Source organism: Myodes glareolus, chromosome 4 (assembly GCF_982192425.1).
Source record: "Myodes glareolus chromosome 4, mMyoGla1.1, whole genome shotgun sequence".
Classification (NCBI taxonomy): Eukaryota; Metazoa; Chordata; class Mammalia; order Rodentia; family Cricetidae; genus Myodes; species Myodes glareolus.
Genome location: NC_142029.1, coordinates 54,856,968 through 54,881,656, shown reverse-complemented (window position 1 = coordinate 54,881,656; position 24,689 = coordinate 54,856,968). Strand labels below are relative to the sequence as shown.

At 39.9% G+C, this 24,689-nt stretch overlaps 1 protein-coding gene across 21 annotated transcripts in view; it reads right to left on the bottom strand.

Annotated features, from left to right (window-relative positions):
• Tfdp2 (transcription factor Dp-2) overlaps positions 1-24,689 on the bottom strand; it is a 136,019-nt gene that overhangs the window by 44,140 nt on the left and 67,190 nt on the right. For 18 of the 21 annotated variants that reach the window (XM_085689564.2, XM_085689559.2, XM_085689554.2 and 15 more), the window contains one exon: positions 10,141-10,244. The exons of 1 other annotated variant lie outside the window; for it this stretch is intronic. In XM_085689564.2, the coding sequence (XP_085545690.1) occupies positions 10,141-10,244 (104 nt within the window). Of the gene's footprint in view, positions 1-10,140; positions 10,245-12,693; positions 12,789-24,689 lie in introns of all 21 variants that reach the window. 2 more of the 21 variants (XM_085689566.2, XM_085689570.2) reach the window with 1 other exon arrangement.

Below are 24,689 nucleotides of genomic sequence, written 5' to 3'. Positions count from 1 at the left end.
TGAGGCTGAGCATGAAGCTCACTTTCAGTGTATTCACCCAGCAAGTATAAGACTCTAGACTTAATTCCCAGTACTGGTCGGGTGGGCAGGAATCAAACACTAACAGAAGAAAACTGGAGTATTTCATCAATCTATCTAAACTACTCTAATCCTACAAGAGGAGCTTCCACAAAACTGTTCTAAGCACTCTAACTCAATGTCTCACTTATATAATATTATTACTAAAGAATTCTCTAAAATTGGCAGCCTAGAGTTTAGTGTTACTGATTTAAAGGACTCTGGAGGAGGATGAGAAGGAAGACATTTTAAAAAATTGATTTTTTTTAATTGAGAATAAATCTGGAAAGAAGTTACTAAATTTAGCTTGCTATATAGACCAGACTAGTCTCAAACTCAGAGATCTGTCTCTTCTATCCACAAGTGCTGGGATCTTAATACATTCTGAGTGGACAAACTGGAGAGATGACAGAGTTGAGTTTGTAATCTAAGCTGAAAACGCATATTCTCTCTATTTTTTTTAATCTATGGGGTCATGATCTGTTACAACAATGGAATACTTAGATTAACATTCCTGCAGTCTCAGACATGGAACATAAACCAACTCATGTTTCTGGGAAGGATATTATAAGGATACACCATAAAAAAGTCATCAACCATTCAGGCTGTACAAAACCACAAAACAATTAGCAAACATTCAGAAATACCAACAACCTTTAAAATGCTTAACTTAGAAACCAATATGGGTTAAACAATGGCCTTCAACAGAAGAAAAACTGCAGGCTTTACAACAGCGGGTACAGAAGCAACTGCAACAAGATGATCACTGTATGGAAGAATCAATCAGCCCTTGATTTCTCTTGTATTTGTTGTTAAAAAGAAATCTTGTTCTTTATATAATCAAACACCACAACCTGCAGGAAGTCACCCAAAGGGTACGCAAAGGAATGAAATCTGGCAGATGGATGTGTTCTACTTTGCAGAATTTGGAAAATTAAAATATGTACACCACATCATTGAAACCTATTCAGATTTTCAATGGGCAAATGCTTTGCGTCTGTAAAAGAATGATTCGGTAATCATGCATTTACTAGAAGTTATGGCCATCATAGGTATAGGTGCACAAATAAAGACAGCATATGTCTAAAGAAAAGAAAAGGTTTTTGGTTATTATAATATAAAGCATCTTACAGTTATACTAAACAATCCTACAGGTCAGGCAGTTATAATGAAAGTCAGGAGGTGTGCTGTTAGAAAAGAGGCTTTGCTCTTGTTCCCACAGGAGAAGAAAAGCTTTAAAAACCATAAAAATAAAGATTCAGTTTTAAAAAGAAAAACCTCTTCAGAAAGAGAAATGACAGCTCAGCCACAGAGGTGACAATCCTATAGGTGATAAGGAAATAGCATAAAGGTTGGGGCAGGTTTCTTCTCTTTGCAGGAAAATATCCATCTTCAAAAAGTCAAGAGACCTTGGACATTTAGATGCCTAAAGAAGATAGGTATCTAGAAAAAAAAATCACCAAGCAAAGAGAAATCTGACTTATGGTACCCATATCCTCTGCAGGATAAAATTTCACTACCTAAACATACATATCTCCCTACTTCTCAGTATAATGATAATCGCAACTCATTTAAAAATCAAAGTTGGCTTTGGAGTTGGACAGCGGCTATCCTTCTCTAAATCCAAGCACACTGTTAAAACAAAAATCCAGAGTTTCTGTCTCATATCAGGAGCTACCTGGTATGGGACAGAAGAAAGAAAAAAATCTAGAAAAAATTTTACTTTTCTTCATACCTATTATTATCTCTATGGTAACTTTTGTTGAAAATATGTATATTTGAATAATGTTTAAGTTTTCCACAATTAACAATATATTTTCCTGCAATAATCTTTGACATTTCCAGGAAGAAGATGGGACCCCACAACAATGATTCCACCTGGCGGATATGATGTCATGATGCTGATAACACCACTTTAACATCAGTTTTGGGTTACAAACTGCTCAAGATGATTCCAACTTGGCTACATGACATGGTGCACCTTCTTTTAATGTTCTGGCCAGAACTTCAAGTAAAAACTTCAGAAAAACCCAACCAACTACTCAGAAACTATCTTGCTTGATTACATTTCCTGTTTACTCATACAATATTTTGTTTAAAAAAAAAGATTTTTTAAAAAAAATTATATATGCAGGCCAGAAGAGGGCACCAGATCTCACTACAGATGGTTGTGAGCCACCTCGTGGTTGCAGGGAATTGAACTCAGGACCTCTGAAAAAATAGTCAATGCTCTGAGCCATCTCTCCAGCCCCTCATATAATATTATTTCCCTTCTCAGGTCTTTGATAGGGTTGAAGACTAGATAATCATAGTAACTTTCTTCTCATGACTTAGCCGAGTCATTTCTAACATAAGACTTGAGAATCCTTAGGATAGGATAACTATTGAAACATTTAGCATATGTTTCTTGCTTGATGATGTTCATGCTGAAATTGTAATTCTAGTTTTTATGCTTGATATTTGTTCTTATCGTATATAGTTCTGTATTAGGCTTAGAATTCTCTTATTTAGATAAAAGTGGGAGGTGCTGTGGGAACTCCTTCAGGCAAAAGCCTTTAAGATGTTGGCCCACTTTGGGCATGGTCTAATGCACTATAAATTCAGGACATAAAGCTTGAGGAGTGGGAGGTGATTGGCTGCTGAATTTGGTTCCAGTTCCCTGTGCAAGCAGAGGACTGTGGATCACTAATCTTTCGGTGAGTTTACCCCCTAATAAATAAACCTTCATTGTACTTCATTCTGGGCTAGTGTGGAACTCTTTTAAACGGCAATACAAGGTGAAATAGTACTAGCTGTCCTGTTCTGGAACTGACTCTATAGACCATGCTGGCCTCAAACTCACAGATATTCATTCACCTGCCCCCAGCCTCTGGAGTGCTGGGATTGAAAGCATGCGCCACCACATCCGGCCAAAAGGATAATAACAATGATCATTACTGAACAAAACAAATGCTGTGTATGGTGGCACACACATTCAATCCCAACACTAGAGGCAGAGGCAGGCAGATCTCTGTGAGGTTCAAGGCTAGCCTAGTCTACATAATGAGACCCTGTCTGAAAACCAAACCAAAATTAAACAGATAGACATGGATGTGCAACACCCGCAGTACCAGTTGCACAGGAGGCTGAGGCAGGAGAACTGTTCAGGAGTTCCAAACAAGTCTGGGTAACATAGTAATAGTCCATCTCAAATCAAGCTAAAACAAAATAAACAACAACAAAACAAAAAACAAAGTAAAACTCAATCTACTTCCAAATACAGAAAAATTATGTGGATGATGAATCAAAGCATATATATATTTGGTTTTTCAAGACGGGATTTTTCTGTGTAACAATCTTGGCTGTCCTGGAACTAACTTTGTATACCAGGCTGGCCTTGAACTCACAGAGATGTACCTGACTCTGCCTTCCAAGTACTGGGATTAAAGGTGTGTGCCACCATGGTCCAGCAGGGTCAAAGCATATTTTATATCCCTGAACAATAAAATTTTAAAATTCCAGATTTAAGTTAGTTGAAAAACAAACCTCTAGGTCGAGAAGGAGGCCACGTTGGGTAAAGGTTGCTTGCCACCAAGCTTAATGACCTAAGAACCCACATGGTAGAAGGAGAGAAGTGACTTTGGGAATTCCCTGATCTCCAAATATACACACTGTGACTCAAGTGGACAGACATGTACACATATGAAAATAAGTGTAAATGTACTTCTAACATTCAGCTAAAAGAAGGAAAAAGCATTTTAAACCTTAGAATCAACTGTTTTCAGACCTTAACCTCAAATATCTTTAATTTAATCTTGTCTGTTATCTCTAGGACAACTGATTATTTAGACTAGGAAAATCAACAGTAACTAAACAGTCTTACAAAGAAGACTGGTTGCCCTCAAAAATATATCTAAAGTACTACTGCCATCTACTGCTAAAAAAGCTGAGAGCATATTTATTCTGAAAAAGAACGTTCACAATTAAGTATTATATTCAATTAAAATGACATTTTTTTTTGCTTTCACTAAGCATGTAGTTTCTTTTCCTTTCTTGTTTGTTTGTTTTTAGAGACAGGGTTTCTCTGTGTAGTTTTGGAGTTTGTCCTGGAACTCACTTTGTAGACCAGGCTGACCTCAAATTCAGAGATCCACCTGCCACTGCCTCCCAAGTGCTGGGATTAAAGGAGTGTGTCACCATCGCCCAGCAAGTTTGTAGCTTCTATTCCTCTCAAGTAAGACAGCCATGAGGTCATCATAATATACAAATGAATGTTCTTAAGATATGTATCATTTATATGTTAAGCTGTGAGGAAAGGTCAAATCTCCTAACTAAGGCAAGTTAGTTAAAACTGCTAAGTTAGTTTCCCAGGTTTGAGGGATGGTTCAGCAGTTACTTGATGCTCTTTTAGAAGACCCAAATTAGGTTCTCAACACCCATGTCAGCATCTGTAACTTCAGCTCCAGGTGTTCAACGACCTCTTCTAACCTCCACAGGTACCCCCACATGTGGGGCACACATTCACATACATACACAACAATAAACAAAAATATAAATTAGTTTTCACAACCAATGAAAATTCTTTTCACAAGTCCTTTTTAGTGTGTGTGTGTGTGTGTGAGAGAGAGAGAGAGGGAGAGAGAGAGAGAGAGAGAGAGAGAGCGCAAGAGGAAGAGATAGGTAGAGAGATGATAGACAGATAGAGCCCCTGCGTGCCATAGCACATGAGAGGAGAGCAGAAGACAGTTTTCAGAAATTGGGTCTCTCCTTCCACCATGTAAGTAAGCTCCAGGGATGGATCTTAGACCACAAGTTGACGGCATGTGCCTCTACCTTCTAGGCAGGCTTGATAGTCCCATCTGAAATCTCTACCTTCAGCTAAGCTTCTGCTTCAAAGAGATCAAAAGGGAAGGGTAGAAACTAGTCCCCCCCCCTCCACCTTCCTGGCTTTTCAAGACAGGGTTTCTCTGAAGCTTTGGAGCTTCAAAACTGTCCAGTTTAGAAACTAGCTTTAAAGAAGCTGATGGTGGTGATGGTATATGCCATTAATTCCAGCACTTGGGAGGCAGAGGCAGGAGAATCTCTGTGAGTTCGAGGCCAGCCTGGTCTATAGAATGAGTTCCAGGACTGGCTCCATAGCAACTGAGAAACCCTGTCTCGAAAAAGAGAAGAAAAGAAAAGAAAAGAAAAGAAAAGAAAAGAAAAGAAAAGAAAAGAAAAGAAAAAAAAAGAGAAGAAGCAGCTAATGAACCTGGGAAGCATAGAGGGTGGAGAAACTGTAATCAAGATTATGTCAAGGAAAAAATATAAGAGGTAAAAAGAAAATGATAAGTAATAGTCTAGTCAAAAATTCTCTAACAAAAAAAAAACCAAAAACAAAAAACAAAAAAAAACTTTTAAAAAATACTGAATGAGGAACAGAGGTGAAAAACAGTAGTTTTAATTTTAGGTTTCTTCCCCAACCCCAGTTCTGGGGACTAAACCCAGGACTAGTACATTAGAAGTAAGTATTCTATCACTGCTCTGTACCCCTAGACTAAACAATGCTTAAAAGGGACAGGAAGAGCTGACAAATGGCTGTGGTTCAGCAGGTTAAGGCGCCTGCTGCCAAGCCTGATGACCAGAATTCAATCCCTGGAACCCACACGGTAGAAGGCTAGAACTGACTCCTGCACAGTATTGTCACCTCTACATGTGCATGTGAGTGTGCACACACACACACTCACACACACAAATAAGAAAAAAAAAAGACAATAACCAATCAGGTATTTGTAATATGTCTTTAATCCCAGGTGATTCTCTTAAGTTTGAGGGAAGTCTGGTCTAGAGATGAAGACTACATAATGAGACCCTGTCTCAAAAAATAAAATGTGTGTACTTATTATTTCATTTCCTTATTTAATGTATATGCTTGCATATATGGCTGTGTACCACTTGTATTCCAGGTGCCCATGGAAGCCAGAAGAGGCTTCAGATCCCTGGAACTGGACTTAGAAATGGTCGAGCACTGCCAGGCAGATGCTGGGAACTGAACTTCTTCCTGTGGAAGAGCAGCCAGTGCTCTTAACCACTGAGCCATTATGTAAGCACCCCGATTCCGATAATTTAATCAATTAAAATTTAAGAAGGTGATAAAGACATAAAAGAAAAGAGAAGAAGCCTGTAACTCCAGCACTTGGGAAACTAAGCCAAGAGGATTCCAAGTTCAAGGCCAGCTTTGGCTACTTAGGAAGAAAGGAAAAAGAATACTGAAGAATGAGAGAAAGAAAACGAAGAGCTCTCTCTGGCTATGACAGCAGGTAGGCTGTAGGGAATCAACAAACCAACAGGCAGTTAGCTGCACTTCTTTGTTTGTTTGGTTTGATTTTTTCCAATTTTTCAAGACAGTGTGTAAAAAAGTCCTAGCTGTCCGGAACTCACACTTTGTTCTTTATGGCCTCAAACTCAGAGAGATCCGCCTGCCTCTGCCTCCCAAGAGCTGGGATTAAATGTGTGCGCCACCAACACCTGGTTGCACTTCTTATGTTAAGTGGACACAAAAACTGGTAGCCACGGACAACCGTTAAGATCAGTGACCATCAAGGTGACCATCCATGAACCTCTAGAATACCTTATTGTAATGTTAGCACACATAAGATCTCTGCCCAGGAGAAAAGCTGTAACACGAATACAGGCTCACTTTGAGGAATATGCAAATTAGTACACACACACTAAATTTTAGGGCTCCTCAAAAGCCACACAAATTCATTTCCTGAAAAAAAAATTTCCTGGAAAAAGCATAAATATTTCAATTTCAACATAAAATTAAACATCTATCTCTGTGCCTGCTTACTCTGCCCTCGAGAAGGTCAATTCTGTATTTTTTGTGACTATTCTACTTGTGGGGCAGTTCTACTGCACTGCTTTTCCACAATAAGCCCACTCTTCTTTTACTTCAAAACTAATATGTATCTAACTTTCAATCTGCAAGGAGCCACTTAGCCCCCCCCCAAAAAAAATACCAGTTCCAGAAAATGAGAAGTCTGACATCAAAGCACCATAATATTCAAAATCTGGTAAAGGCTGGATCCCGGCTTCTTGATGCTTCTTCATCCTTTTGGGACAGAAGAGTGTGGAGTGTTTTTATGAGGCAGCCAGATGTGTACTGACAATTCTGGAGGCCACTGAAGAGAGATGCTGCTCTCATCACCAGCTTTGAACCCCACTGATATGGGATTCCCTATGTATGCTGTGATTATCATTAATGAATAAAGAAAGCTAGGTTGAGCCTATAGCAAGGCAGAATTTAGCTAGGCGGGGAAAACTAAATTGAATGCAGGGAGAGAGATGGCAGGGTCAGGGAAAAGTCATGGAGCTGCTGCTGGAGATAGATGCACTGAAACTTTGCAGGTAGGCGATGACCATGTGGTGATACACAGATTACTACATATGGGTTAAATTAAGATATAAGTGTTAGCCAATAAGAAGCTAGAGCTAATGGGCCAAGCAGTGTTTTAAATAATATAGTTTCTGTGTGATTATTTTGGGGCTGAGCAGCCGGGAACCACCAAGTGGGCTCCTCGCAACACCTCCCTGTAATACCTGGCATCCATCCTTGAAAGCCCCTCCCCTGGGGAGTTGCCTTGGTCCAGACTCCACCTCCGGGACTCCCACAGGCTATTTAGGCTGAGACCCACCCAAAAGAGGAACACATGGTCTCAGGTTTTGCTCCAGGGAGCACTGCATTAAACATGGGCATCTTAATTCGGTCTAATTTGGTCTGATTGGAATTATTTGCGGTAGCGGAGAGGCTCCTCTTAAGAAATATACCTAACACCCACCTACCGTTTCCCTGGTAACACTACCAAGGAAACCTCTCAAGATTTAAAATACCATACAAAAAAGTAGAGATATCAGGGTTAGGCCCATTACAGGAAAACTCTGACTTTTTGATCAAAACAAAACAACAAAAAACTAGAATCTGACTTATATTTCACTCTGGATAAAAAAAAATTCTGCCCAAATCATTACATACTATTGTCCTCAATCTTAAGAGTTAACCCAACTATGGTCTAGAGAGACAGATCCATTGCTCTGACAGAAGATCCAGGTTTAATTCCCAACACCCACATGGCAGCTCACAACTGTCTGTAACTCTAGTTCTAGGGGATCTGATTACTGCTTCTTGCCACTATGGGTACTGTACACACAGATAGTACACAGACATATATGCAGGCAAAACACCTATACACATAAAAAGGGTAACAATTTTTAAAACAACATTAATACAACTGGACTTGCCAGTCACCTGACTAGGAGACCATTCCTAAGAAAAGCTGATTAACCTGAAGATATATGCTAAGGACATGAAAGAATAATTATTGTCTTTCTTTTTTTCTTCTCCTTTTTATTTATTCATTTTTTTTTGTTGTTTTGTTTTGTAAGACACTGGCTGTCCTGGAACCCACTATATAAACCAGGCTGGTAGGGACTGGAGAGATAGCTCAGAGGTTAAGAACACTGGCTGGCTTCCAGAGATCCTGAGTTCAATTCCCACCAACCATGTGGTGGCTCACAACTATTTATAATGAGATCTGGTGACCTCTTCTGTTATGCAGGCAAACATGCAAACAGAACACTGTATACATAATAAATAAATGACTCTTTAGAAAAATATATAAAAAGTAAATCAGACTGGCATCAAATTCACAGAGATCCATTTGCCTCTACTTCCTGAATGCTGGAATTAAAGGCATGTCCCACTATTATATTCCTTTTCCTTTTTTTTTTTTTTTTTTTTTTTTTTTTTTGGTCTTGAGACAGGGTTTCTCTGTGTAGCTTTGGAGCCTGTCCTGGCACTTGCTCTGTAGACCAGCCTGGCCTTGAACTCACAAAGATCTGCCTCCTAAGTGATGGGATTAAAGGTGTGTGCCACCACTGCCCGGCTGATTTTTTGGCTTTTTTTTTTCTATAAATGGGTATTCTGCCTGCATGTATGCTTGTGTACCACTTACATGCCTGTTGCCACAGAAGACAGAAGAGGGTATTGTAGCTCCCAAGAGCAGCTATTCTCTTAACTGCTCTCCATTCCCTTACAGTAGGCTTTTCAGATGGCTTCAAATGTACTAAAATCCTCCTGTCTCAACTTCCTGAGTGCGGAGTTTATATGTACAAACCACCAAACCAGGCAAGAGTAACTTAATACAACTGTGATTATAAACAAGGTTTTCTGAGAGTGCTAGCAGAGTCAATGAATGCCTTTAGAGAAACACACACATAACTATTTTTCATCCAGTATTTTTAGGGTTAAGAATGGCATATTGTTGTTTCCCCAGCTACTCATCCCCCCACCCTCTCTATCTGTTCTCTCTTCCTCTTTGCTCCCTCTGGACAGGGTTGCAGTTCCCTGGATTACTTGGTTTTTTGAGACAGGGTTTCTCTGTAGCTTTGGGGCCTGTCCTAGAACTAGCTCTTATAGGCCAGGCTGGCCTCGAAATCACAGAGATATGCCTGCCTCTGCCTCAAGTACTGGGATTAAAGGCATGCGCCAACAACACCTGGCTTCCCTGGATTACTTGGAGCTCACTATGTGGACAGGTTATCCTGGAAATTGTGATGATCTTCCTGCGCGGCCTCCCAATGAAAGTTCAAGCATGAGCTGACCTACAATAACCTTTAAATGGAAAAAATTGAAATCTACAGCTCCAGCCATAAATTCAACTTAATTTTAATGCTGCACACCTATAAATTCAGTTACACATTCAATTTATATGCGAACACATGGTTTTCACAAAGGTTATTTTAGAAGAAAAAGAAAACGGAAGACAGGTAGTATACAACAGATTTCAAGTTAATTAAACAATAAAAGAGAGGCCTTATAAAGAAAGAAAATCTTTAACATACACATCCAGAAACCACAGAGTGAATTATGTTAAACTTAAAAAATAAGAGCACAAAACTTTCATTAACATTTAATTAATTACACTCAGATAAAAATAAAACTTTTATTTAAAGAAAATGAGATAATTAAAGGTAGTATTTTGCCAAATATCTTCAGCATAATAATTCTATAAATTAGTCTTGCCTAAGTGAAGTGTCAAATACAAGACTCGATAGTTTTCTTACCATTTGGGGTCCAACATTCACATTTATTGGCCCTAAGGTTTTCGGTAAAATTTTTGTTGGTGAGTGAGTGCTGGAAACTGGAAATGCAACAAGTGAAACGTTACCTGAAAAGACAGCAAAATAGGAGTCAGTGATCTGCAATATCAAGTTGGCAGAAATGGTCCTATCCCATTCTGCTAATTTACATTTAGAGACATAATGTACCTGGGGTAGTGGTACACACTTTTAATTCCAGCACTTGGTGGGGGAAGGCAGGTGGATCTGAGTTCTAGGACAGCCAGGGATACACAGAGAAACCCTGCTTTGAAAAACCAAAGAAACAAAACAAACTACAACAAGACTAAGAAGTCTCAAAATACATATTGACCTTTGTTGAAGTGAGTATAATCAGTTCTGTTAAATATTCTTATTTGTATTTTAAAGGAAGTTTATAAAAACAGTCTGTCTACTTAACAATAACAAAAGTTGCAGCACTATGAAATGGGTGTCTTATCCAGGCACATATGTGTTTTGTAATGCTGCTATTGTACCAGAAACATTTTCTTTTGTTACTTGCTTTTTAAACTTAGCCACTTAAAAAAAGAAAAATCTGGTTGGGCAGTAGTGGTGCACACCTTTAAACCCAACACTTGGGAGGCAGAGGCAGGTAGATCTGCAGGTTTGAGGCTAACCTGGTCTACATAGTGAGTTCCAGACAGTCAGGGTTACACAGAAAAACCTTGTCTCAAAAAAATAAAAACAAAACAGAAAAGCAAAAGAATGTGTTTACAGTCAGTTTGCCTCAAATCTAAGGCAAGATTATAAGTTTTGTATTTGCTTTCCAAGGAAAAATTACAATACACAAAACGAAATTAACTTTTATTATATATACAATACAAAAATATATGAAGTATAATGTGAACATAAAGTATTCAAATTTATAGTACATTCATAATAAAACCTTTGATTTTATTAGCATATTTTAATTATACACAATGATTTCCACTATGACAGTTTCATATATACATATAATGTATTTGAGCATATTCCTCCGACCTTCATTACCCTCTCTTATCTTTCTCCAACTCTAATTACTTATTGTATTTCATGTATTTTTTTTGTGATCCATTAAATTTAATTATAGGTGAGAGGCTGTTTATAGGGTATGGGCACCTTGCCAGATTTATGCCATTGAAGAAACATCTCTCCCTCCTCCAATAACCATTAATGACCTATATGCACTTGGACAGAAGCTCATGAGTCCCTCTCCTGTACTATGATGAGATGCTGATGGGCTCAATCAAGTGTAGGTTTTATATGGGTAATCATAGCCTTGTCACACCCAGAAGACAACATTCTTTAACACTCTGCCCCGGTCTTTGGCTCTTAGATTCTTTCTATTCCTTCTTCAACAATATTCCCTGAGTCTTGGAGGACGTGAGCTTGGCGCTCCATTTATCCATGAACATCAAACAGTCACTTGTTCTCGGCACTCTGGGAAACTGTGAGTGTCTGCAATTACTGCCGCCTGCTTCAAAGAGCAGCTTCTGTGACCAAAGCTGAAGCAGCTGGGGCTCGTGTTTTCAGAATGCCAAGTCGATAGATTTGGGGCAGCCTTTAACAGCTGAGCCATCTCTCTAGCCTTATTTGTGGGCTTTTAAATATTAAAGAAAAAATATGTTCTAGTGAGTTTGTTTGCTGTTATTTTGCGGCCAAAAAAAAAAAAAAGCATCACATATTCTAAGCCAGTGTTCAACTTCATTCCCACCCCAGCTACATAGTGATAGAGAATAGAAGCAGGAAGGTCAGCACAGTGATTTCAAGTGGCTTTACCACTTTAAAATAAGCCCCATTGCAAGCTAATTTAGCAAAGTAGTTGCAAAATGCAAACAAAACAAAACACACACCCCACCAAGGCCATCCTGGTCTACAGAGTGAATTCCATTCCAGGACAGCCAAGGCTATACTGTGAGATTTTGTCTCAAAAAACTGAAACCAACAAAGAGCCTGATCACATTCCTTAATCTCTCTCTCACACACACATACTTCTCAATCCTCAGTAGACACTCATCACATACTCCAGTAAGAAAATCCACACAAAATTACACATCTTCCTGTCTATATACTTATTTGTGCTTTCCTTCATTTTTACTTACTTATCTCTGAATTGTAACATTCACCACTCCTTCTTACAAATTTATTATTTATTTTATATGTATGGTTGTTTTTTTTCAGTCTGTGTACCATATACATGTTTGGTGCCTGCAAAAGCCAGCAGAGAGTGCCAAATCCCACAGAACTGGAGTTACAGACAGTTGTGAGCCATCACATGGGTGCTGGGAATTAAACCTGGGTGTTGATAAGAAGCCACCTCTTTAAGCACTCAGCCACCTCTCCACTACCCCAATTCGTCTATGAATGATTTCTTTCATGATGATCTCCCTAATGCTTAAGGTAATGGTGCTTTTATACATAAAGAAGCTGAAGTTCAATTAAGTTGCTGAATCCAAGGTCAAGTCTCAACTTTCAACCCTAGTTAACCTCTCAGTAGTATTATACATGATTTGACTATACCCTTGTGAAACTATTTTTCATTGGGCATCTGAGTCACTCTGCTGCTTCCTCCTGAAGAAGCATCCTTCTGTCAGTCTTGCTTTTCCACCTGTGGGCTGACAGAGAACAGTGGAGCAGTCAACACACAAGACTACTGTTTGTGCATGGCTAAAGACCATGGTGATTTTATATCGTCCTGGGCACTTCACATAATTGGGGCTCAGCAATAGATGCTTTTTCTTGTGTTTCCTCCTTTCCTCTTCTCTTCTAGTTTTTCCCATGCAGCTGGCTGTTCCCGTTCTTGATGACTGGCTCTCCTCTCTGAACTTCCGTCTTCCAACCTCATTTGTCTATGAGTTTCTGGATAAACTGATCTCAGCCTCATGCCTATAAATGCACTGAAGAGTCTGATGTTCCTCTGGAGTAAACTGCTGAACTCAGATTCATGTCTTGTTTAGTTTGTCAAAATGACACAATTGAATGTCAATTGAGAAAATGCCTCCCCTTAAGATTGGCTGAAAATTCCAGCACTTGGGAAACTTTTGAGTTCAAAGTCAGCCTGATCTACAAAGTGAGTTCCAGGACAGTGAGGACTGTTTCACAGAGAAACCCTGTATTAAAAAACAAAACAAAACAAAAAAACCTAAAAACCAAAAAATATTAAAAAGAAAAATTGGCCTATAAACATGTCTCTAGAGCATATTCAACAATGTTGAAGGATCTAGCCCACTGGGGGACTGGGTTGTATAAGAAAGCAGACTAAGAAAGCCAAGGAGAACAAGCTAGTAAACAGCATTCCTCCATGGACTCTGCTTCAGTTCCCGTCTCCAGCTCCTGTACTGACTTCACTTCATGACGGACTGTGACTGGAAAGTAGCTGAAATAACTCCTTTTCTCCCCAAGCTGATGTTGGCCATGATCTCTATCACAGCAACAGAAAACAAACTGTCTTATACCTCCATTTTTGATGTGGAATTCCCCTCTGTATGCTGTGAATACCACTGGTTAATAAAGAAACTGCTTTGAGCCTATAGCAGAGCACTGGCAGAAGGGGGTGGGGGCGGGCGCATGGACACTAAACTGAATGCTGGGAGAAAGAAGGTGGAATCAGAAAAAAGTCATGCAGCCCCACCAGAGACAGACTTTACCGGAACTTTACATGGAAAGCTACAGCCTCATGGCAATATACAGATTAATAGAGATGGGTTAGTTCAGGATATAAGAGCTAGTTAAAAATATGCTTAAGCTATTGGCCAAGCAGTGATTCAAATGATAAAGTTTCTGAGAGATTATTTTGGGTCTGGGCAGCTGAGAACCAACAAACAGCCTCTTAAAACACATTTTGATTCTAGGAAATATCCACACTTTACCTACTTAACAAGGTAACCCGTGAATGAATATTCCTACTCCACCCAGAAAATGTCATCTTCCATCTCAAAATATGTCTACTCTTCAGCAGTCCAGAAAAACAAGATCATTGTTGATCTCCCCCCCCCCATACCCTACACTTAATCCATTTATAAACCCTGTTAATTAGATATTTAACAGGTATCTTAAATACAACTACTACTCATACAGTCTACCACTACCATTCTGGTCCAATTCATCACCTCTTGTTGGATTACTGTAATAACTTCTGATTCATCTCTTGCTTTCCAACTCCATAACTCACAACCATTTTCATTTGAATATGGAAGTTACCAAACACATGTGACTGTTGAACATCGGAAATGTGGCAATTGTAACTGAATAAATGAATTGTGAGCTTAAATTTAACTCATGATGGTATACACCTGTAAGTTCAGCACTCAAGAAGTACGGGTAGAAGGGTCAGGAGGAGTTCAAGGTCGTTCTCTATTTCCAGGCCATCTTTGGTTACAGGAGACCCTATCTCAAGACACAAAGACACCCCAGCACTTGGGAGGCAGGGACAGAGGACCTCTGTGGGTTCAAGGTCAGCCTGATCTAAGTAACAAGTTGCAGGCCAGGCAGAGGTACATAGTAAGTTTTGTTCTTTTTAAAAATAATAAGATGATGGGATGTCCAGAGCAGCTCGCAGAGCAGCTGCTAGTGGCTGTGGGTCCCCGCAAGATCTCCAGGATGGCAGCGCCATGTGGCCGGGGGAGTCAGGGTACCAGGGCAAGCGGCAGAGTCAGGCGGCTGGATGCGGTGGACGGCGAGTAAATAGACATAAGCCTATACATAAAGCTAGACATTTATTACTTAAAGAAAGGAAAACATAGACAAACATAGAGAGAACAAAGACACACACACACACACACACACACACACACACACACACACACACACACACACGCTCGCACACACACGAGAGAGAAGATGGCGGCGAGGGGGGTGGGGTCAGAAGTGGCTGGGGTGGGCGTGGTTAGTTCTTAAAGTGACAGCAGAAGACTAACAGTAAGATGTCTTAAAAAAAGAAAGAAATCAAAAAGCCAGAAAGACAAAAATAATAAAGCATTTTAGTTTATTTTAGACAAAAAAAATAAAACTTTTTCTCATAAAGCACAAGCTTACTATTGTGCAGTATTATATTTCATTCACTTCAAATATTCAGCCAACTAAATTTAAATGTGCTGTTAGCGTAAAATACACCTAAAATTTTGAGGACAATATAAAAAATTAAAGCTATGTAAAAACTGTAACATTAATATAGTAATACATAAATAACTACAGCATTAACTATAATAAATGATATGAATATTTGTGTCAATTTCATGTTTCAGTGATGTACTAGAAAAATGTATTGACAATATGTTGGTTCCTGGGCCATCAAGTTGGTTTAGTAGGTAAGGCTACTTGCCCCAAATCTATAACCTGAGTTCAATTTGTTGATGCCACGTGGTGAAAGAAGAAAATCAACTCCCATAAGTTGTCCCATAAGATGCAGTGGCATCACACATAATAAACAAACAAATAAGTGTAAATTAAAAAAAAATATCTATCCTTACCTGAGTGTGCTGGCACATACCTTTACCTTGGCACTTGAGAAGCATAAGCAGTCAAATCTCTTGAGTTAGAGGCCAGCCTAATCTACATAGTGAGTTCCAGGAACAGCCAGGGATATGGAGAAAGAAGGAAGGAAGGAGGAAGAGAGAGAGGAAGGCAGGGACGGAGGAAGGAAGGAAGGAAGGGAGGGAGGGAGGGAGGGAGGGAGAGAGGAAGGAAGGAAGGAAGGAAGGAAGGAAGGAATCTATCCTTAAAATTCATATGCCAACCAAACAACTCAAGGTTGAAGTTACAGACTTCTGGTAGGGTAAGGGCCACAGGCACAGGAAGCTGCGGGCCCAGGATGGAAATCAGAACCAATTCAGGGAAAGCTGAACAGGTTCAAGAAGCTCCACAACTTTCAGAGAAAGCTGAGGACTCAGGCAGAGGGCTGGCGCTAACACCAGAAAGTAGCTGAACCCCAGAGAAGGACAAGGGCCATCAGCTCTGAATACCAATCCCATAGAGCAAAACACCACCTCACCTGACAAGACTTAGTCTCCTCCTGAGCACTGTAACCTCCTCTTGTGATTTGAATTCTTACCAAGAAAGTAAAACTAACAAATTCCAAATGCACAAATGCAGAAACAAAAACAACACCCAAAACTAAAATATCATGTCTTCTCCAAAAATTACTACTAGCATAGTAATGGCTCCCAACGAAAACGATTTGGAAAACCTTCCAAGGAATTAAAAAAAAGGTATAACCATGTAGAATCAACTCAAAGAGGACATGAATTACTTCAAAAGAAAAAAAATAAAAGAGCTGAAAGAAATAAGACGTGAAAATACAATTTGATAAAGAGAACTTCTGAAGAAAGAGAAGACTGAAATGCTGCTAGAATAAAATGTAAAAAAGCAAGCCAAGTGGATCCAAGGAAGAAGCATGCTCCTTCCCAGTGCCTGATGACTGAGCAGGCCAAGAAACCCATACACAGGCCTGCCTGGGGCTGAGGAGAAAACATGGGTCACCTGATGAGCAGATGGGACACTTATAGTGAGCAAATGTATGGTGTGTTGTAAGAAGAGAGACAGAATGGTTCATTTCCTGTGGACAGAAACATATCTGAAGAAGCGAAAGTGGTGAGGAACCGGCTGAGGTGGGTAGCTTGATTATCAATTGGTGTCATGGTGCTGTCTGGGCCTGGGCTGCTGTGAGGCTCTTGCCTAGGTCCATGGCACTGATGCAGTCACAGTGTTGATGTCCGATGTCCTTGATAACACCAAAGCCAAAGAGGATAGGGCTCCACAGAGTTTGTCCTGCACCTCATTGGGTGCAACACTAGGGAGAACTGGTCCTGCCCCTCATAGGCTGAAGCACTCAGGAAAGAGGGCCCTACATCTCACCTGGGCACCACAGTAGAGCTGGCCCTGTTCCCAGGAGCATAGGTGAGCTGCTGTTGGGGATGTGAGATTGGGAAAGATGGCCTTCTCATTTCACCTTGACATCTGCAGTTGGTGGGGGACCTGACCCAGCCTGTCACTGGCTGCAGCACTCAGGAGAATGAGCCCTGAATTTCACTTGGACAGCATAGTAGAGTTGAGCCTGTAGACAGAAAAGTGGGTGGGCTAGCCCTGAGGGCATGAGAGGGACATACCCGGTACTGCCTTCCTTGTCTGCAATGTGGTGGTGGGGGCAAGGGAAAGATGCCCTCCCCCTTTCCCTATGGTCTCTGGCAAGGAAGCTGACCCTTTGCAGCTAAAACACTCAGGACAACAGGCCCTGCTCCTTGTCTGGACAGCAGTGGAGCTGACCCTGTTGATAAGGGCATAGGTGAGCTGGCCCTAGAATGTGAGTGTGGGAGACCTGGCCCCATCCCTCATCTGCCATTCAGCAGCAAAGGCAGGCGAGAAATGACCTCCAACAACATCTGAGACAAGTGGGAGAGCTGGCCCTGAGGTTCTAAAGGCAGGAGTGCTGTTCCTGCCCGCCTCCTCCAACAGCTGCGGCGCTCAGGAGAACAGGCCCAGCACCTCACCTGGGCCTGTTGGCAGAGCTGTGGGTGAGCCAACACCAAAGTTGTGAGTAAGGGAGAGCTATTCCCATTACTCATTTGCCATGTGGCAGCACGGGTGGGGGAGAGATTCCCAGCCTCAGATGGGAGAGCTGTCCCTGTCCCTCACTAGCTACAGCACTCAGAAGAATAGTCCCTACACCTCGACTGGGCAGCAGCAGAGCTGGCTCTGAAGGTATAGAAATGGGAGAACCATCCCTGAGGATGTGAAGGTAGTAGAACTGACTCTACTCGTTGCTCAATGTTATAAGGGATGAGCTAGCCAGGGCAATGCTAGAGAGCTCACACTGGTGATACAGACAGGGGAGAGCTGACAGGCTGACCAACCCAGTCCAGAACCAGGGTTAAGTGTTGGCCCACCCCAACACCCATCCATCTGTGATCTGTTGGAGCACAGGTGTGTGTTGTGGGGAGGGGGATATTGCAGACCCGGGGCTACAGTGTCTCCACAACACAATAGTAGCAATGAGATGTCCAGGAAGAGTCCCAGTGAGGGCCCAGGGGTGATAGTGTAACAGAAACCAGGGGCCTCAAACCAAAAAAATGACTGTTTGTAATGTATGCCTGTATGTAAAGATGTATAGATAAAGGGATTTATTACCTGAGGGGGGGAAAGTAAGCCAAATAAAAAGGTCAGTGGTAAAATTTAACAAAAGAATGGAGCCTATGAACAATAGCATTAGAGCCTGAAGACAAGGTAGAAAAAAAATGGATCATTTAGTAACCATCAATGACAAAATAACAACAAAAAATAGGAGAGCTTAGAGATGTCAAAAAAAGAACAATTCTTCAAATTATGAGTAAAAAGGGTGGTGAAGAATACCACACCAGGGGCTGGAGAGACGGCTCAATGGTTAAGAGGTCCTGAGTATAATTCCCAGCAACCACATGGTGGCTCACAACCATCTGTTATGAGATCTGGCTCCCTCCTCTGGCATGTGGACATACATGGAGGATGAACACATAATAAATAAATCCAAAAAAAAATAGTATCACACCAAAGAAACAGAAAATATTTTCAGGACAACCATAGGGAAAAAAAAATTCTCAAACCTAGAAAAGAGATGCCCATCCAGGAATAAGAAACTTACAAAATATTAAATAAGACGAGAAAAGAAAATCCCCTTGACTAACTCCCATGGTACCAGAAGGCAGAAAACTAACAGTACTACCCAGTGATGATACCTATAAACCACATTAACAACCAGCACAGCACACTACAGCTAAGGGTGTAACAGTGGCACACATACTTTGGTGGTAACCAACAGCTCTCTAATTAGACTTAAATTCTGTTCAACAAAATGGAAATTGTGCCTGGTACTGGAAACCTAGCTAACTACTTAGTGATAGTGAATGGTAGATTACTGGAGGAGAATCAGGGTGGACTGGGAAAAGTCCACAAGGTTTCAACCTTACACAGACCAAGGAAAACTTGGAGCATGAAAAGCAGTCTTCCCCAGGAAGAGCAAACCAAGTGGCTGTGCAGTGCAAAACCATCACCCGTGAAAACACACACAAGTAACACTGACGGACTGAGTCTCCAACGTACATTATTCTTAAAATAGTAAAATTAGATTAAAAAAAAAGTACTGAAAGCTCCTAGAGTGTAGGACTGTAGAACAAATTCTAATTGTTCTTAATAAAAGCTCGGAGTCAAATATTAGGGGCTAAAAGCTGAGAACAGAGAAGCAGTGCAACCAGTAACTAGAGAGATCTTTTACTTCTACCAAATCCTCAGACCAAAAGGGTGACACTGTCCTCAGACTGCCACTGTCTCCACCAAACCTCAGACTGCACTTGTCTCCTCCTACTTTACATTCATTTCACTGCCAAGCCATATACCATTCCTGTCTCCACCTTCCTAGTGCTAAGATTAAATGCATGGGACTTCCAAGTACTAGGATAAAAGGTGAGATCTACCACTCCCTGGCCTCAAAGGATTTAGCTCTGTACTCTGATCTTCAGGCAAGCTTCTTCAGGTAATCTTTATTAAAACACAAACAAACTATCACCACATAGAATGAAGTCACTTATAAAAGTAGGGCTATCAGAATAACAGCTGATTATGTGACAGAAACACTGAAGGCAGGAAGACCTGAAAAGAAACGTTCTAATTTCTGAAAGACAACTGACAGTAAAACTGGTCAGCAAAACAATTAATTATGATTACAGAAAAAATAAAGACTTTTCATGATAAAAAATAGAGAAATTTTCAACCACAAAAATCAGGTCTACAAAGGACACGGGAAGTACTTCAGACTGAAGAGAAGGATAGACACAACTAAGAGGTCAAGAAAATAAAAAACAAAAAAAATAAAAAAATAAAAAAGAAAAAAAGAAAATAAATAACACCAGAGCCACTCGTCAACATAAATCTAAAACTCAACAAAACGGCAGGAAATAATATACATTTTAATAACTTTGAGTATCAATGGTCTTAATTCCACAATAAAAAGACAGACTAGCAGACTAGAATAGAAAACAAGATTCATCTTTATATTACCTCTAATAAACACATCTTACCAAAATGGTACATAGATACCTGAGGGTAAACAGACTGAAAAAGGATTTTAAGGAAAATATATTCTGAGCAAATGGAATTAAGAAACAATCAGGCATAGCTTGTTCTGGTATCTGACAAAAGAAATGCCAAAACAAAATCAGTCGGAAGAAAAATAGCTTACTTTGTGTTCCAGAGAACAATTCATCAAAGAGGTTAAAGAGTTGGCTTGGCAGCTCTTCCAGAGGATCCAGGTTTGTTTCCTAGCATCCTCATAGTGGCTTATAACCATCTGTGTGTAATTCCAGTTCCAAAGGATCTGACACCATCTTCTGGCTTCTATGGGCACCAGGCACACAAGACATATACATGTCTTGTATATAGGCAAAATACCCACACACATAAAAATTAAAATAAAATGTCACAGGGCCAGAAAGATGGTCTAGTGGATAAAAGTACTTCATCCAAGCCTGAAGACCTGAGTCCAATCCCCAGGGCTCACATGGTAGAAGAGAATCAATTCCTGAAAATTATAATCTACTCTCCACACATGCACCACGACATACGCATATCTACACACCGATCACACACAAAGTAAGTTTATTTTTTAAAAACTATTAAAATTCTAAACATATATGAACCAAATACAGGTGTAACCAATTTCATAAAAGAAATACTTCTAGATATAAAGACACAGATTAATCCCAAAACTGTAACAGTGGATGGTTTTAATATTCAACTCTCTAGAGTTAACTGACATGATAAATCAAACAGACCTAACAGACATCTGCAGAATATTCTACCAATAAACTACAGAAACACGTTTTTCTCAACACCACATGGAATTTTATCCACAATTAATTACATATTAGGAGACAAAGCAGGCCTCAACAAACATTAAGAAAAATGGAATGACACTCTGTATTCTATGTGATTATAATGGAGTAAAGCTAGACAAGTAGTAAAAGAAACTATAAACATAATACTGAATGATGAGTGGAAAAATGACCAATCAAGATCAAAGCAGTCAAAATCCTAGCACAGATGGGGAGAAAGCACTGGCAGCTGATACCAGCTGGGGGAGGAGCAGTCATTTTCCTTGCAAGTATGGCTACCAGTAGGGCTACCCACGCTTTAGTGGATAACCCCATACTTGTGTAATACAGGTAGTACTAACCGGACAGAGCTGTATATTAAAATACAAAGATGTGTTTTTTCTGAGGGTGATGTGTTCAGGAGATACACTTAGGGGTGGCTGAAGGAGGGAAATAAAGGTGGATGTGATCATAATACACTTATACATGGGTGAAATTCTTCAATAATGAATTCATTTCCTTTTTGTTGTTGGTAATTTTTTGTTTTGTTTTTCTCTGAGACAGGGTTTCTCTGTTTAACAATCCTGGCTGTCCTGGAAATTGCTCTGTAGACCAGGCTGGCCTCAAACTCACAGAGATCTACGTGCCTCTACCTCCCAAGTGGTAAGATTAAAGGTGTGGACTACCACTGCCTGGCATGAATTTTTAAATTATAATTTTACTTTTTTCTTTTCAAACGTGGTTACTAGTCATTTCAGCAAAATGACTCAGAGAGTAAAGTACTTGCGGTAAAAGCCTGACAACCTGAGCTTGATCCCTGGTCCCCAAGCTAGGAGGGAACCAACTCCTGCAAGTTGTCCTTTGACCTCTACACGTATGCTATGGCATGTAAATAAATGATAAACAAACAAACAAATGCAATTTTAAAGTTAAAATAAAGCCTTGTATCATATCTAAAGTTCTCCTTCCTAACCTTGTTACCTATAAATTTTCCCTTTGACCTTCATATTTTTACTCCCAAACATCTTCCATATGCCTTATTCCCACTGCTTCAAGTGTCTGTTCAGAGGCCAAGGCAGCAGATATCATATATCCTCTAGTAGCATTTCCTAATCAACCATGCTGCATTACTGACACAGCATTTACGATGATAGTTATAGTGATATTTTAGAAACTTCTGTCTAAAATATATAACACATTTATATGTACTTGCTCATATAACTAGCATCTGTCTATAATCTAATCATTCTCCAGGGGACTGGGTATCTTCTAGCCTTTTGAGTACATGTATTCACATACACGTGCCACACAGACATGTATGCATGTACCTTGTCCTAAATAAAAATAACCCATTATGTATAACAACAAAGGAAAACTACAAAGGAGGTTGGGCACAGAAGTTTAGGCAGCAGAGAGCTGAGGAGGGAGGATTGATACAATTTTAACACCAGGAGTTGCTACATAGTGAATTTCAGGTAAAAAAAATGGCTACAAATTAAGGGGTTTTTTTTTTTGGAGCCGGGAGGTGGTGGCACACGCCTTTAATCCTAGCACTCGGGAGGCCAGCCTGGTCTACAAGAGCTAGTTCCAATACAGGCTCCAAAGCTACAGAGAAACCCTGTCTTGAAAAACAAACAAACAAAACCAAACAAATAACCATCTTTCCCAATGTGTCTGGTTACACTATGTAAGACAAGGGGAGAGGCAGGGTAAAACTGACATTCAAAATGCATTTCAGAAAAACAAAAACAAACAGCTGGGCAGTGGTGCTGATGCACACCTTCAATCCCTAGCACTCAAAGGCTGGCACATCTCTGTGAGTTAGTTCAAGGCCAGTCCGGTCTACAAAGTGAATTCCAAATTTCAGGACAGCTAGGGCTACACAGAGACACCCTGTCTTGAAAAACCAAACAACAACAAACATATTTCAGGGGTCCACTGGACATTGAATGAATCAAAATCCAAATAGAAATTCATGTTTTTAAAATTGCTTCGACTGATTCTTGTAATCAGGCAAGATTGGGAAGAACTCCTTTATGCCTGTACCCTCTTCTCTGTGCCATTTCTAATTAAGAAAATAGTTCTTTTAAGTTAAGTATCTCTACCACATTGAATTTACCTTTATAAAAGAGAAAGTGCTTGGTAACTCATTTATGTAATCTTGTATGTGTTCTAATTTCTTAATATTTAGCCCATTTTTAACCACTAATTTTAGTTCTGTCACCACCACTGGCACACCCAACAGATGCTTAAGTAAGCTTTCCTCATAAAAGAATGCACAGAAAGCAGCATATTTTATCTCAGGCGAGCAGCCACTGAGTGGTTGCAGTAGATGGAGGTGGCTGGGTGTGACCACAAAGGTCAGAATCTATGACTGTAAAAATAAATAGTACTTAATTGGGAATAGTTCTCATGAAGCTTATAAATTCCTCTCAGATGGCATTCATACTGCAGTAACAAATCATTTTAATTTATACTCAAGTAAGATATTTTTCTGTTACTTATAAAAAGTTAACAATGATTACAAATAGATATTAAATTAAAAAGTTTGGCTCTGAAGATTATACAACTTTAAGACATAAGTTCAAAGAGAACTTGAACATGGCAGTTCTTTTTCTTAGAAAATATAAAAGGGGATCACTATGAGCCATAACATCATACTAAGTAATCACTCAAACTTTGCTTCAAGTTATTTATGTTCTCATTTGACAAAAACATCCACTTTAGGAATTATCACTGAAGCTTCCTACATAACACTTCCTTTTTTGTTTGTTTTTTAGTTTTTAAAGAGAGGGTTTCTCTGTGTAACAGATCTGGTTGTCCAGGAATTTGCTTTGTTGACCAGGCTGGCATTGAACTCACAGAGATCTGCCTGTCTCTACCTCCCAAGTGCTGGGATTAAAGAAATGCACCACCACAGCCAGGCATCACTTTACATACATTTATTTGTTTATTTAACTATTTATTAGTGGCATAAACATGGAAGTCAGAGGACCATTTGCAGCTGTTTCTTTCAACCACATGGGTTCTGGAGTAAAAATCTTAGGTCACCAGACTTATGGCCCACATCTTTACACTCTGAGCCTTTCTGAAAGTCCTGTATTTTTAGAAGACTACAAAAAGCAAGAAATCTTATGGTTATATATCAATATCAACAAGAGCTTATTGTGTACTAAAAACTTTATTCACACCTATTCCTGGCAAGACAGGCCTGAAACCTCGGCTGCTAAAGAAGCTGAGTCTACAGGATTGAAAATTCCAGACCTGCCTGAGCACTTAATGAGACCCTTCCTCAAAAAGTAAGAGAGGTCAGCAAGATACTTCAGAGAACTGAAATGCCTGCTGCCAAGCCTGCCAAACTGATTTTGATGCCTGGAAATCATATTTTTCTCTAACCGCCACATATACGCAAGAGTATGCTTATGGACATACAGAAACATACAAGACAAACAAATGCTAAAAAATACACATTTGTGTGTTTTGTTTAAGACAAGGTTTCTCTATATGTAGTCCTGGAACCAAGCCAGTCTTGAACTCAACACAGTTCCACATGTTTCTGCCTACCAAGTGCTGGGATTTGCACTTGGTACCACCAAATCCAGCTCAAAAACATCTTTTTATTTTTCCCTTAAGTGAAAAAGAAGGCTGGGGTGTATCTCAATGTTTGGAGTGCTTGACAAG